This window comes from Chaetodon trifascialis, chromosome 4, assembly GCF_039877785.1.
Source record: "Chaetodon trifascialis isolate fChaTrf1 chromosome 4, fChaTrf1.hap1, whole genome shotgun sequence".
In the NCBI taxonomy this organism is placed as follows: Eukaryota; Metazoa; Chordata; class Actinopteri; order Chaetodontiformes; family Chaetodontidae; genus Chaetodon; species Chaetodon trifascialis.
This window is the reverse complement of record NC_092059.1, coordinates 511,459-526,458: the sequence shown is the minus strand read 5'-3', so window position 1 is coordinate 526,458 and position 15,000 is coordinate 511,459. Positions and strand designations below refer to the sequence as shown.

The 15,000-nt window shown below is 46.7% G+C and overlaps 3 protein-coding genes across 3 annotated transcripts in view; all 3 read left to right on the top strand.

The window, feature by feature from the left end:
- Window positions 1–770, top strand: part of LOC139330781 (ephrin-A2) — a 59,101-nt gene extending 58,331 nt beyond the window's left edge. The window contains exon 4 of the mRNA XM_070961914.1: window positions 1–770. This exon is cut by the window's left edge and continues 2,206 nt beyond it. The gene's annotated coding sequence lies outside the window, so the exon portion shown is untranslated.
- A 2,792-nt stretch (window positions 771–3,562) lies between these two features.
- LOC139330490 (E3 SUMO-protein ligase ZBED1-like) lies at window positions 3,563–7,789 on the top strand. The gene is made up of 3 exons (XM_070961421.1): window positions 3,563–3,573; window positions 3,683–3,769; window positions 6,367–7,789. The coding sequence occupies exons 2-3, from the start codon at window positions 3,700–3,702 to the stop codon at window positions 7,758–7,760; spliced, it is 1,464 nt and encodes a 487-aa protein (XP_070817522.1). The 5' UTR covers window positions 3,563–3,573; window positions 3,683–3,699; the 3' UTR covers window positions 7,761–7,789.
- Window positions 7,790–14,876: 7,087 nt separating this feature from the next.
- LOC139330662 (T-cell acute lymphocytic leukemia protein 1 homolog) overlaps window positions 14,877–15,000 on the top strand; it is a 1,244-nt gene continuing 1,120 nt past the window's right edge. The window contains exon 1 of the mRNA XM_070961702.1: window positions 14,877–14,935. Within this exon, the coding sequence (XP_070817803.1) occupies window positions 14,893–14,935 (43 nt within the window). The 5' untranslated portion in view covers window positions 14,877–14,892. The remainder of the gene's footprint in view (window positions 14,936–15,000) is intronic.

The window sequence follows — 15,000 nt, the reverse complement described above, 5'->3', positions numbered from 1 at the left end:
AGAACGAGACGAACTGACATTTCATTTCCTCGTCAGTACAAAAAGAGAGTTCAAGGTTTTATTTTCAATTTGTGCCATTTTCTGTTTCAAAAAAAGAGAAAGAAAATTCATATGAAAAGAATTCATCAGCAGAGATACGAAGGAGTCAGTCAGATTGTTGTTGTTGTTGTTGTTGTTGTTGTTACTGTTGTTGTGGTTTTCCTCCTTTATGTTCCTGCTTGCATCACAATGCATTCTGGTCCTCGTAGTCCTCTGCGTTCTGGTTCTGTTGGCAGATGAAAGGCTCCCTGGGTTTTCCGGTTCATCATCCTTTTCTTCGTTGATCTTCGTGTGGATGGAATCTGTGTTTCGTGGCGTAAGAAACGTTAAAGAAGCTGAAGGAAGAAAAAACTACAGCAAAAAGTTCAGATGTCGGTTTTGTGAGTGGGAGTGAGACCTCCCTGCTGTCTCTGGTTTACAGTCTCTGAAGCTCAATCATCCTGAGAGGAAAATGTTTTTCTATCCAAATGTCTGCGTTTCTCTGAAAGATGACCAGTCTGTTTTCTATATTTTCTTATTGGATGCTTATAAAGTCCTTCTAAAGAATGCATTTATCTGTTTGGCTAAGAGCTAACAAGGGGTCAGAGGTCATTGGGCCTCTTCAGGACATTTTTTTCTGCACTGCATGAGCAGGAAAAATAAAACTTAGAAATACATTTATTGAATTTCAGAGAGAAAATGTAAAGACGTGTATGAATCTGTGTTTGGTAACTTCACCAATAAAAAAATGTTCCACCAAAAATGATTTTTCTACTTTTGTCTCATCTACTGACACACACACACACACACACACACACACACACACACACACACACACACACACACACACACACACACACACACACACACAGTGTTTCAGCCTGACTTTGTGTCATGAAACACACTTACATGATCTGATTGGTCATTTCTTCCTGTCAGCTCGACATGTTCTCACTGTACGATGTTTCATCAGAGCTGTGAGTCAAACACAGAAGAAGACGCTGGCAGCTCTCACCACTTTCACATATTGTCATGATTATCTCATTATGAGGTCAGCTGGTGTTTTCTGTTTGCTGGAGAGCTGCCACACTTTTTGGTTGGAGGCCAGTTGTGTTTGGCAAACAGCCCAGAAAGCAGGTCCCATCAGCCAATCAGAGAGCTCAGAAAGCAGGTCCCATCAGCCAATCAGAGAGCTCAGAAAGCAGGTCCCATCAGCCAATCAGAGAGCTCAGAAAGCAGGTCCCATCAGCCAATCAGAGAGCTCAGACAGCAGGTCCCATCAGCCAATCAGAGAGTTCAGAAAGCAGGTCCCATCAGCCAATCAGACAGCCCAGACAGCAGGTCCTGTCAGCCAATCAGATCTTCTTGGTACACTTTATGCATGTTGTATTAATACAGGAGGAGCTTTTGTAGAGTTTAGAGCCAGAACCAATCAGCTGGCTTCAAATCTCAACTTACCGTTCTGAAGTATAATTTTGAGGTACTCTATACTTAGAGGTCACTACCTTTCAGTACTTTGTACTGCATTACTTCAGTGTGAAAGCTGTGGTTGTTGGTGGAAGCGTTCAGGCTGGCTGGACAGAACCACAAGAAGACCATCAGAGCCTCAAAGGACGAGCACCAAGACCCCTGTGAAGGGGGCGTGGTCACACCTGCAACATGCTCAGGTAAGTCACTACAACAAGCATCTGTAATCGCTCCATCCCTGGGATGAGCTGATGTGTGTAGGACAGGTGTCCTGATGGACACTGATGGCCCACTGGCCCCCCCCCCACATGGAGGCACTGCACCATCCGGCTCCCACCAGTGTTCCCATCCAGTGCCACCCTGTTTCCCAACAGCATGCACCATCAAACCAGTGTCAGACGAAAGGCCTGAATGATCAATAAAACAGCCGCTCACGTTATTCCTGCTTCTTCTGAAATGACTGAATGAAGGCGGCCACAGGTGCACCACACACACCGCCATGAGCCACGCCTTCAGGTATTCGTGTCAAAGCACTCAGTTCGTTTTAATGCAGACAATATGAACACATATTGTCGTGTGGTTTCATGTTTCCACAGAGCTCCTTCATGACGTCCTCATCAGTTCATCATTTCAATGTTGTATTTCTTCTCGAGCAGGCAGGAATGTGTCTGGACCTCACGAACTAATTCAATTATCTCAGTAAAACACATGAAACCTGCTACAGTCTGCTGACACCTTCGTGACAGGAAGCTCCTCCTCCTCCAGACATCACCTGACTGATCAAAGCTCCTTCGCCACAGGACAGCTGCACTGCGATTGGCTGGTTGTCTGCACAGTCTGTCAGATTAACTCACCCTCCCTCAGCCCCTCACACTGGTTGATCTGGTTTTGCAGATCTAAAAAAACCACTTCCTTCAGTCACCAAGGGTCGATCAATGTAATACTGCAAAGATTACAAGTTAAAACTACTGAATGAAGTAGTGTTTGAAAACAAGCGACTGATTCGCTTGCTTGATCTGAACCCCAGAGAATCGTCCTGTGTCTCAGGGTGGATGCAAAGGCTCCACCTAAACCTGGACTAGGACCAGACTGAGCTTCTTGGTGGGACCGGCTGAGGGAGGGGGTGCTCCTGGACAAACACCAGCAGCATTCAGCCTCTCATCCGGGTGGACTCCAACAACACGCTCCTGAGTCTGCCATCACACCTCGCAAACACAGCTGTGATATCAGCAACCGGCGCCACACTGACCCCTGCTGGTGTGCTCTGATCACTACGGCCTGACTGCTGCATGTCCTCACATGCACTGAAACACACCTGAGAGGAAGAATCATAATGTAATAACAGCTTCACAGAAGTGAGCTGAGTATCATTCGTTCAGGAAGTGTTGTGTGAAATATGGTGTCCCTGAGGGTACATAAACAGTTAAGTGTTAGATCAGCTTCTTTTACCAAAGTTTGACCACACTGAGGTCAGCTGAACACCAGCATCAAACCTGTGTGCTCGGATCATTTCTGTGGCAGTGAATCACAGACAGAAATGAATTCAATATTGACTCAGATCTAACTAGATCTGTATTTTCAACAGGCCTCTATAAAGCAGCTTTTTCAGGATCAGGTGATCAGGATCAGCCGCAGGTGATCTGCCGGCAGCACGGATGCATCAGAGTCCACTATGAATGCTCCCACAATGCACAAGAGACGTGCCGCTCATAGAACGTGTTCATTCCTTTCATTTCACAGGAAAGGGACCCTGAAGGCGTCACGTAGGTTTAATATTCATCAGCAGTCAGGTCAGGACAGCTCTACAGCTGCAAACAGCTGCAAACAGGACACCTCATACAGGTATGTTAATGTTTTATACGTCAGGATGAAGAATCGTACATTAAAGGCACAAAGTCTCAGACATGAAGGACTGAACAGTTTCACTTTTGTTTCCTCATTTCTTCAGTTTCCAAACTCCGCCCAGGTGGTAAGATGACGTTCAGCAATCAGAGCAGAGCAGATGAAACTTCAGCAGACGGGAAGCCGCCTTCACGACCAACGCTGTTTTCCAGTCGCCTCTAAAAATGATGCCAGCAAGAGCTCAATGTAAGTATCTCTTCATGAAAAGCTGACAACACTGTGCCATTGAAGGGGTTAAGGTACATTTAAAGCTGGATTTCTGTTTACTGACGGGACTCGTGTCCATCCTGATCAGACAGAACAAGAACCAACATGCAGGCCAGAGAGCATCCAGCAAACGGCCACCGGACAACGAGACGGGACCAGATCAGGCAGGGAAGAGGTAACGAACACGTCTTATTCACTGATGTAACTTCATGAAACTGAGTGTGTCGAACAGGCGCCGCAGTCACACCCAACATAACCAACGTCCTCACTTCCTGAAAAGTCAGTCCGCTGTGCGTAAATCAGTCACTGGTGTACTCACTCGCTCCTTTTAGTCCTGAGGATTATGTTCCCGTGGATACGATGGAGTTCAGGATGAGGTAACAAAGTCAGGACCACGTGAGACTGACAGCTGGACCATCAGGTCCACATCGTTACTGCCACTGGTGGAAAACTGCACCAAAAGTCTGTTTCTCACACTAAGCTGGTCTCATTCAGCAGAACGAGCAGCGACATGTCAGCGTGCTGTTTGAACAGGCGGAGACACTTCAGAAATCTGATTCCTAAGCTGTCTTTAAATCTCACCACCGTCTGTAGTTTACAACGTTGGTCAAAACGGCAAACGAGAGGCAGCCAATGACCGAGCGAAGCTGTCCAGCCTGCAGTCATTCACTCAGCTGGACAGGAACACCGGCCGTCCTCACCTGTCGGAGGACGGCGGCTGAGACTTGGCCACCACAGAGTTGTGTGCAGTGGTGGACAAAGTACTCAGAACCTTAAGCAAAAGTAGTAATATCAAAGTAAAAATACTGCTGTCACAAGCGTAAGCCCAACAGTGAAAATGCTCTGTCAGTGAAAGTATTGAAGTATAATCAGGAGAGTGTACTTAAAGTATTCAGAGTAAAAGTACCGAGTGCAGTAAAGTGTCCCCAGTGTCTGTTGTCCTCTTGTCTCTGTAGATCATTGTGTCTCCAGTGTCTGTTGTCCTCTTGTCTCTGTAGATCATTGTGTCTCCAGTGTCTGTTGTCCTCTTGTCTCAGCAGGACGTTCCTGTTGGAGCTCATTTTAAACTAATGATTCTTTTCATTCTGGATCAATCAGCTGATCATTTCCTCCATCGATTGATTGGTTTGGAAACTTTGTGAAAACAGTGAGAAATGTGGTCACGATGAGCCCAACGTGACGCCTCCACCATGTTTGTTTGGTCCAAAGCTCCCCGTGATTACAGACACAGTCAGATCACTGAGAGGAAAAGCAGCCAATCAAACATGTGAGAAGATCAAACATCAAGTGATTCCACAGCAGAGATCAATGAAACCATTAAAACAACAGATGACCGATCATTTGATGAATGGACTGCTTGTTTCAGCTCATTTAGATAGAATCACCATATTTTCTTTAGATTTCATTATAATCTTGTCTGTTTTTGCTTTCTTCTGCTCAGTGTGTAAATCTGACTGCTGTGAAGTAAAGTACAATATTTCCCTCTGAGCTGCAGTAAAGTACAATTACTTCAAAGACGGACTTCACGTCCATCGCTGGGTGTGTGGGACGGAAGAATTACAGACTCTGGCGTGATACTGAGAAAACGAGTCATTTGAGGACGTGCCCATGTCCGTCTGTGGAGGACATTTAAATATTAAAAAATAAGGCTTTCTGAGTTTTGTTTCAGCTGCGTGTCAGTCAGCTATGGCAAGCCACGAGGTTCAGCAGGTGTTCATGTGCACGCCGTCATCAAAGGGTTCCATATAACCGCTGCCTGTTTGAAGATGGAGGGAAAAGGCCAAACAGTCAGGTTCTTGGTGTTTCTTTGTCTGAAACAATCAGATTTACCTGCTGTAAGCTCTGCTGGATGCAGCTCTGCCATGAACCTGAACCCGACCCATCCGCCCAGCGCCTCGTACGGCAGCTCTGTCGCCATCAGTGTGCGAACGGGTGAAGAGACCGACAGAGAGCTCTTTGTCCGCTAAGGGAGGTCACCTCCCACAGTCAGACGACAGATTAGTACCTTCATAACTATGAAAGCGAGTCTACATGACCAGGTAAGAGCATGTGATCTGATACGCCGATCACTGGACCGACTTCGTGGTAACACAGGAGTACACAAGGTGTTGACCTCTGCATTACCAGCCAATGGCATTGAAGCATTACTTCACATGTTTGAACCCAGTGGCTTGCCATAGTCAAGTTCTCTTTCAGTCAGTACAGCCACAAAAAAGCTCGCATTTCACTCTTTACGCATAACCCAGAGCACATTTTCTCACTTCAAGTCGACTCTCTTCCGTGAGTTGAAAGGTCACTTACATCCTGTTAGCACTGTTAGCAAAAGCAAAGTAGCAGCAGTGGCTAACAGGTCTTCCCTCGCAGAACGTGGTCTGGAAGGTGCTGTGGTAGGACCACAGCTTGTACCAACTACTTTGTTTGAAGCAGATTGAAGCTCTTAAACTGGAATTAACATCTTTGGTCCTCAAATGTCTTCACGCTCGTCCCCAGTCTCAATGCGTCATCTGACATCACGTTTGTGGATGTCACTGATTGATAGATCCAGCTGCCTGTTGTGATGCCAGAAACAGACGAATGTCCCAGCCTGAGGAAGCATGTTTGAGCCTTTAGTTCGGGCGTTCTGACGTGATCTTCTGCTAATTACAGTTTCACATAGTGTCCCTGCTTCAGTGTCCCTGAGGCGGGAAGTCGCACCTCTGGCGGTATCACTGCATGGGCACAGCATGTTATAAAAGATGACCCTTTAAAAATCTGATCTGTTTCCTTCCACAGCTGAGCATCGGGAAATACTGACAACTAAAAGACGCCTGTTGAAGATGATCGTATCGACCCTGCAGCCGTTGGAAAGTACAGAAGACACTAACTTTCTAGATTTTGTAAAAGCACTAAATCCGTCTCTTCAAATTCCTACCAAATCTGTGATACGCTCACAGCTTCTCAGCATCTACAGTGAAGAGGAAAAGAAGCTGAGATCAGTCTTGGCCTCTGCTGCTGATGTTGTGCTGACATGTGAGTTGTGGTCTTCAAGAGCTGAAGACCCCTATCTGACGGTGGCTTGCCATTTTGTGGACATCCATGGGAATCTCAAGTCCTACATGCTCCGGACTGCCAGCCTCTTTGGAGACGACTCTGCAGCCAACATTCAAAAGCAGCTCTTGGCTGTCATGGAGTCTTGGTGTGTGAAAGACAAGGTCCACACGGTCATCAGAGCCGGCATGCCGCAGCTGAAAAACATTAAAACAAAATGGACCCACATGCCTTGTTTCGCTGACACCTTGAACGTGGTGTTTCGGGATCTGATGAGTGATGGGGAGCTGTTGGATGTTCTCAGAAAGTGTCAGAACATCATCAGATTCTTTCAGAATGATTCTGAAGTTGAGAGAAAGCTCAGAGAGATTCAAGAGAGGCTGGATATGGAACAAGACGAGCTGATCATGTACTCGGGGGACCGATGGCTGCCTTGGCTGCAGATGCTACAACGACTGATGCAGCAGTACGAGGCCATGGTGATGGTGCTGGACAAGAGAGGGAAGACAGATTTACTTCTAAATGAAAACGAGAAAAATAAAATCAACAAGATCATATCGGCTCTGACGCCTCTGATGAACGCCACGTCCTCGATGAAAGGAGGATTCCAGACCATTTCGGCCATGCTGCCGCTGCTGAAGAAACTCATGGACAGTCTTAGAGAAGAAAAGAGAAACAATGATGTCGCCCAGAAATTACTGTCAAAATGTAAGATGAATTTTGGTGACATCAACAACCACGTCCTGGCTCCCACCACATTTCTTGATCCTCGATTCAAAAACCAGCTGGGAGACCAAAACAAAAAGCAAGCGATGGATCAAATCAAGAAGAAGCTTGCTGCAGGCCCAGCCTCCCCTTCTGCTGCCGAACTGAATGATGTGCTGGACAGATACATCGCCTACGAACCGACTGCAGAGGCGTCCAACCCTTTGTCCTGGTGGAGGTACACAGGAAAGAAGAATTTTGGTGAACTGAGCGAACTTGCTCTGAAGGATCTTGGGGTTGTCTCCACTGCTGTGCCCTTAGAGAGAGCTTTCTCCAGTGCAGGTGATCAGTTCTGCAACCTGAGGAGGTCCATCGATCCAGAAAACCTCAACATGATCCTGTTCCTCAACAGCAACTGGTCCTCAAAGCCTTAGATTCAAATCAACTTTGAGTCAATACGAACACACTCACACATGCTTTAATAATCGAGCTTTGCTGGGTTAAACATAATGCAAATGAACTAAACATGAAAACACACCACATAAAACCAGACAACTGTCAGAGTGTGCACACCTCCACCAAAGCTGCCCATCCTCTGAATTCGTACAAAAGAAAACGTTTGGACGTGAGGTGGATCCACTCAAAGGACGAACTGATGGACGTGTTCGTGGCAGCAGCACATTTCACTAAGAGCACATCTGCATCACACCCAAAAGGTCACACTGACAGGAAGTTGGTCACAGCTGCACTCTACGGAACAACAGACGGCCCAGATGTATGTGGGGGAACTGCGGGGGGGGGGGGTTGGGGGGGGTGCTTCTTATGTAACGGCAGAAATCTGCATGGACAGAAACGAGTGTGGCACTTAAGGACAGACGTACTTTACCAAGAAATACCAGAAAACGGAAGCAGTTTGCTTCTAAACAGATTCAAGATATCTGCCGAAAAGCACGGCCACCTCCTGAACACCTCACGCTCATCTGAGTTATGGAACGCCTCACACTGGTTTGGGTCCCTGAACTCCTCATGGTTATTTTAGTTCCACTTCAGTTCGCCTGAATTTGTGCCACAAAGTGAATTAACGTCTGCTCGCATTGACTTCTGTGTCTTTGTATCTTGGTGTGATGGATGATGGTGAACACACGTTTCTATTTCTCCTTCTGACTGTTGGGACATTTAGAGGTGACGGCTAGAAAAGTCTGACCTGCAGACACGTTTGACTTCTTTACATAGAACGTGTTTTTGCGTCCTGTCTAACACAGTTTAACATCGCGGACGTGGCGTCTCTGCAGAGGATTTCATACCTGTGTCAGAATCTGTGTGTATAAAGACGCTGAAAGACCGAAGTCACTCATTTTGATCCAGATGATTGTTTTTCTGCTGCCTTGTGGATAAAATGAAGCTTCAGTTGTATTTGTTCTATTTACAGCGTCATTGAATATGTTAACGTGTATTTACGTTTTTCTTTTTGTCCTTATTGCATTATTTGTGGTTTATTATCTTACAGCTCTGTTCTCATCTTGCTTTTCATTGTATCTGCTTTGTTTGGGAGTGTTACATAAATAAAGTTGACCAAAGTATGATGATTGATAAAAATGTGGAAAGTCGTCTTAATGCTCTACAAAATGAAAAGTGTCGTGAGCTGACATGAAAAACATCAAAGCAACAAAGATTTTCAGATAAAGAACAGGTAACAGGTAAGGCACAGGTAAGGTCAGGACCCAATAGCGGCACAAGCACAACATGAACACAGAAGTCTCTTGTGACAGTCCGCTCAGAGCGTTTCAGGAAACGTTTGGCAAACAGATCAGGAAGGACGAGGCAACAAACGCAGTCAGGTACAGAAGGCTGAGGTGCTTCCACCAGGGGGCAGCAGAGGCCGGCAGGGTCCACACCGACAAGGCGGTCCGACGGGGAGTGCGAGAACAATCTGTCCCCGGGGCCACAGCGGGAGAGCCGCTGGAGGACTGCACTGATTGGTCAGGTGGGGGGTTGGGCAGGTGGGCGTGACGGAGCAGTGAAGGGGCGCTGGCTGAACAGGTGATCAGACTCAGACTGAACTTTATTGATCTCAGTGTGGGGAATAGTTTTGCTGCAGCAGGTTAAACATCAACAGAGAATAAAACCAAGAAAAGAGTTCAGAAGCATCAAATCTGAAAATCCTCATGAAAAACTTCTCAATCAATCACTGCTGATACACTTTCAATCAATTCATCCATTGATCTCTGCTGCCCTGCCCTGTGAAGTGTGTGTGTGTGTGTGTGTGTGTGTGTGTGTGTGTCTGTGTGTGTGTGTGTGTGTCTGTGAAGTGGACACACTGACCCCTTGTGGTGTTGCGTTTCGGCCAATCACGCGCTCCGCTGCTCTGACCACCCTCACCGTTCCCTCTCAGGGGGCCATCAGCTGAAGCAGCGGGCAGCTCTGCTCAGAGGATGAGGCTACGGCAGCTGTGATGAGGCACACCTCACAGGACAGTTTTTTCTGAATTTTTCTGACAACAGACCCTGAAATGTAGACCAGGACACTGTCCACAAGACCCCCAGCGGGTGGGCAGGTCACTGTGGTCACGTATGTCCACAGAAATGTTTGCACATGGGGGTGGGAGCGCTTCCTCTGCCATTAAAGCAGAGCGCATGTCTGCAGCTGGCGGGGACACAGTCTCATCGTGCCACGTTGTCTGACCCACCTGGTGAGACGCCACAACGGACCATCAGACGGAGGAAAACGCCCTGGAACTGCCCGGCAGTGGGATTGTTATTCCAGCCTCCTAAAAACATTAAAAACATTTACACACTGAGATTACAGAGATGTTGAACGAGGACAGTCAGAGTTAGAAAAGATATTTCTTCTGAGGGTAAGCTGGGAAACGGTATGACCATGTTTCTTCCACAGGTAGGCTAGAAAAGATCCGTACTGGTGTCTGAAGTGCCGTTTGCTTCAGGGGGTGGGTTACTTCATGAGGTGATCACCATCAACAGCTGACCAGTCTGAGAGGTCTACCACATCAAAACGACTGTAAAGCAGGGATGTGTAGGCATGAAACAATCTCTGGCCCACGGACTAAAAAGACTAAGACTAATTCTAAATGTGAAAATTCTGTAGGCTGCACAAAGTACGAGCACAGCTGCTCTCTTTACGCTGACTAGCTTAGAGCAGTGTTTTTCAACCACTGCGCCGCGGCACACTAGTGTGCCGTGAGAGCTCGTCGGGTGTGCCGTGGAAATTATCCAATTTCACCTGATTGGTCTAAAAAACATTCATATGCCATTGTCGAGTGTGACTGTATCATATCATCAGCTGGCAGCAGTAGCCAATTGCCTTGTACTCTGAGACAAGAGGATCAGTGATGCATGGATGCGACAGGCGGCAGTGATGGAGACGTTTCTGAAAAGGAAAAATGCTAACTCTAGTAAGAGCAGAGGGCAAAAAAAGCAAAGATGACGACCTTGAGCAAAGTCTCTTGTGTGAGGCAATACAGCGAAAGCTACATTTCATTTGGATTTTCTTTTACCGGGGATGCAACGACACCGACTCATTGTGCTTGGTGTGTGGCGAAAAGCTATCCAACAGTGCTATGGTCCCAAGTAAACTATTATATACCAAACTACTATGTATACGAAACAGCTTTCGCCTCAAAACAAGAAAGCGGACTGTTTTGTTTGCCTGCGAGAGAAACAACAAAGGTGAATGAGAGAGCTTAAAGCTAGCTACCACGTCGCTGAACTCGTTTATTTTTAAACTCTTTATTGACGTTGATGGATTGAAGGAATCACGCAGCGACTTATTGGTTCACAGCATTAACGTCTCCACACACAGCTGCCAAACAAACACAGAAATGTGTTTGGTGGTGGTGGAAAACATGCTGTACAGCTCCAGCCCCGACACATTAAATACAGTCAACACAACAAAGCCGTACTTGAATTAGCTGCGCAGTTCGTAAACAGTGCATGAGGCATTAGACGGCTAGCTGCTAACACTTAGCAAACAAACTTCACTCAACAGAATGATTTCAACACAAAACGACAATCCTGCAACAGTCACAAGACGTGTAAGGCCACTTATGTCACTTCAAATGCATTCTCAATAATGTGAAGTTACTTTTATAGCTTAGTATCTGGAACAAAGCACGGAGCTATTTTTAGAACGTTGATCATTGAGAACATCAGCAAAGAAAGGGGCGATCTCTGTAATTAGCACCGCCGCCACATGGGGGCGCTGTTTTCAAACAAATAAGGAGAGCCTGCATATATACAGATATAGGATATAAGTACCTACTATATCTATTTCCTTAACAAATAAAATAACAAAATAACTTAATAGAAAATTAAAGGAACAGTGAGTGAACACATTAATGAATTTTGGCGAACTTGACTAATCTATAATAACCCTGTTAACGTTCATCCAAACAGGCCCAGGTTTCACACTGAGTGAGGAGAAATATGAAAGATCATGAAAGACTTTTTTCTTTGTGTTTTGTTTTTTTTGATTCCTATTCAAGGCACTTTGACAAGAATGGCTTTATGTTGTTAATATAGGCTACAGAGTTTCATTTTTTAACATTGTCGGTTGGTGGTGTGCCTTGTGATTTTTTCAGTGAAAAAAATGCACCTTGGCTCAAAAAAGGTTGAAAAACACTGGCTTAGAGGGAGGAGACCCAACCAATATGGCGGCAATGCTGGATTACGCTCCAGCACGTAATGACTACGTATATTATCCATCCATCCATTGTCTATATATATATATATATATATACACACATTGTCAGGCTCGCGGGGGGCTGGAGCCCATCGCTGCTGTCAGCGGGCGAGCGGCGGGGTACACCCTGAACCGGTCGCCAGCCAATCGCAGGGCATCATACAAAGACAGACAACATTCACACCATAGGCGGCGCCAAGGAGGGGCTTGCCGGTGCTTCAGCTCCCCCTAGTGGTAACATAGCACCTCCATAGCACCCCCATGGAATCCAATAAAAAATCATTAAACAAAGTATATTTTTATGACATTTTATCTCATGTGCTTTTTTATCATGTGCTGTCAGGGCTCTCAGCTCTAAACCCAAAGCACAGATCGTTTTAGATCAGAGGTGCTTATTGACTGTGGCACAGAATCATGACATCACTGAGGATAACTTCAATGCAGAGCTGCATCAAGCCCGACGTCTTCTCGAAAGACAATCACAACAGGGACACTCCGTTAACACACTCATGGCTCCACACAAGGATGCGTTTATGGACTTGTACAAACTCCTCTGTACATCCCTGACATTACATCTTCTTCCTGTGAACGATCTTTCTCCTCTCCGCCGTTTGAAAACCTGTCTGAGGAGAAGGAGCAGAGATGCTCGTAGCAGTAACCTTGGACTTTTGGCTATCAATATTCAATTCAGTTCAATTCAATTCAATTCAATATACCATTAAAAGGGCACGAGCCCTGAACGTCGACCAGATCATGGATGCATTCGCCCTCAGCCATAACAACCATGGCATAGTCCTCCTGTGATACTGCATGTCAGATGGGAAGTGTTTTTTTAATTTCCCATGGCGATGGTTGCTGTTTTGATGCTCTTTGCGAGTATGTTATCTATTGTGTTTGCATTTTGATGTTTTGCCTCTCATGGCACGATGGCTTTAAACATTATTTGATGAGTACATGTGGATGTTTCCACTTTCATGCAGTTCTGATTTGAGATAGTTTCCTAATTAGTGTGTCAACAGTAATCGTGTCACACAGACCTGTTTAGGTGAGACACCGGGGGGAGACACCGGGGGAGACACGGGGGGAGACAGGGGGGAGACACGGGGGGAGACGGGGGGAGAGATTGCACTTCAGTAAAAAAAATAATGTAATTGAAATTGTTTCTCGATCTGTGCACAAGCTTTGGCTTTTGAATTAGTGAATGTCAGACAGCGGCATAATAATACAGTTCTGGAATACTTGGAATACTATGTTAACGTTGTGTAGTTACTACTAGATACTGTATTTCCAGGAGCACCCCCGGTCCATGTTGGAGCACACTCAGCACCTGCAATCAAATTTGTCTGGCTCCGCCCCTGATTCACACTCACACCTGAGGGTCAACCTAATGAGCGTGTGTCTGGTCTGTGGGAGAAGCCACGCATGCAAACTTCACACAGAAAGGCCCGCATGACCCGGGGATCGAACCGACGACCTTCTTGCAGTGAGGCACGCGCACTACGCATATTATGTCTGGATAAAGCAGTCTACACTGAACGAAGGCCCGCCTTCTCCCCTCAAGTGTGAAGATTGAGCCAATCACAACCGAACTTGCGGATGACGGACGCTCCGACGAGCCAATGAAATTCTGTTACCTTTTAAATAACGTGCACGCGCTCCGAACGCGCGGCCTGAAGCCGTTTCAGCTCATTTCACCGGAGAATCCGAATTTAGATGAAGTGAAATCACCGCCAGGCCTCAGAAAGACGCTTTAAGCTGATTGTAGTGAGAGATTCACCTTCTGCAAAGTGTCTCAGGATCACATCACGGTTCTACCACAGAGTCGAGCAACACGCGGTAATCTCTCATCCAAATCAAAGTTTCAGCTGATCGATGATGATGATTGACAAATATCATCTTCAGCATGTCACTGACACATAACTTCAGAATAAAGTGCGGCTGTTTCCGGTCTGACAGAAGTAACCGGACAGTCTGTGTGCACGTGTGAAACGTTTGGTTTGTTTCTGTCGTCAGATCATCATCATCATCATCATCATCATCATCATCATCATCGTCTGAATGGGCTGAGCTGGACGACAGGACACAATGAAGCCTGGTTCTGGAGGACTCGGGACCTCTCTGCGCGTCCTGGACGGCTGCGGAGGTGCCGTTGGGGGGACAGGAGCTGCGGGTCGTGACGAAGGAGGAGACGCCGGAAAACACGACTCCTGCGGCGGGGGGTGGGGAGGAGAGCCCTGCGGGTCCCTGGGGTCCTGCTTCCTGGGAACCCCGGTCTGCCTGAGCTGAATGGACGGTCATTATCTCTGGGGTCTCCATGGAAACGGCGCGTCACGACGCGTGGTGGTATAAAGCAGGCGGCGGGACGCGGACGCGGACACTGGAGCTCCGGACCCGGACCCTGTCTGCTGCCCCGGAGCCGCTGAGCCAAATCCGGCTACCTGCACGAGACATGTCGCACGAGGCTGCGCATCAGCTCAATACCTTGAACAGGTAAGAAGACAGAAACAAGACGCCAGAGGTGAAACAGCTGATTCTGATCAAACTGATAGACAGACCCTGATTCCACCTGGGTGTCATCTGTAAGAGGAGCAGACTGTTTTATTTCAATAACGTTTCCAGTGAGAACAGTCTGCTGCAGTCTGTCTTTAACGTCCCTCTGGCTGTGCAGACACTGTCCTCTGTGACTGTGGAGGCTCCCTGGCTGACCTTTGACCTCATGTTGGATCAGTTATTAGTATGCTGATGATGAGATGATGTCATTCTGAGTTTACCTTAAAATATGAAGGACGGAGAGACACCTGCTGTAACTGACTGTCTGTCCCTCTGTCTGTCCCTCTGTCTGTCTGCAGAGATCCAGATCGATGCGTCACAATGAAACAAAGATGGAGTCCATATGAGCTGGACGTCGCCGATGGTATGAAACCCTGTGAATGTACGGAGGCTGAAGCGTGTCAAAACAATGATCGTTACTTTTTTCAG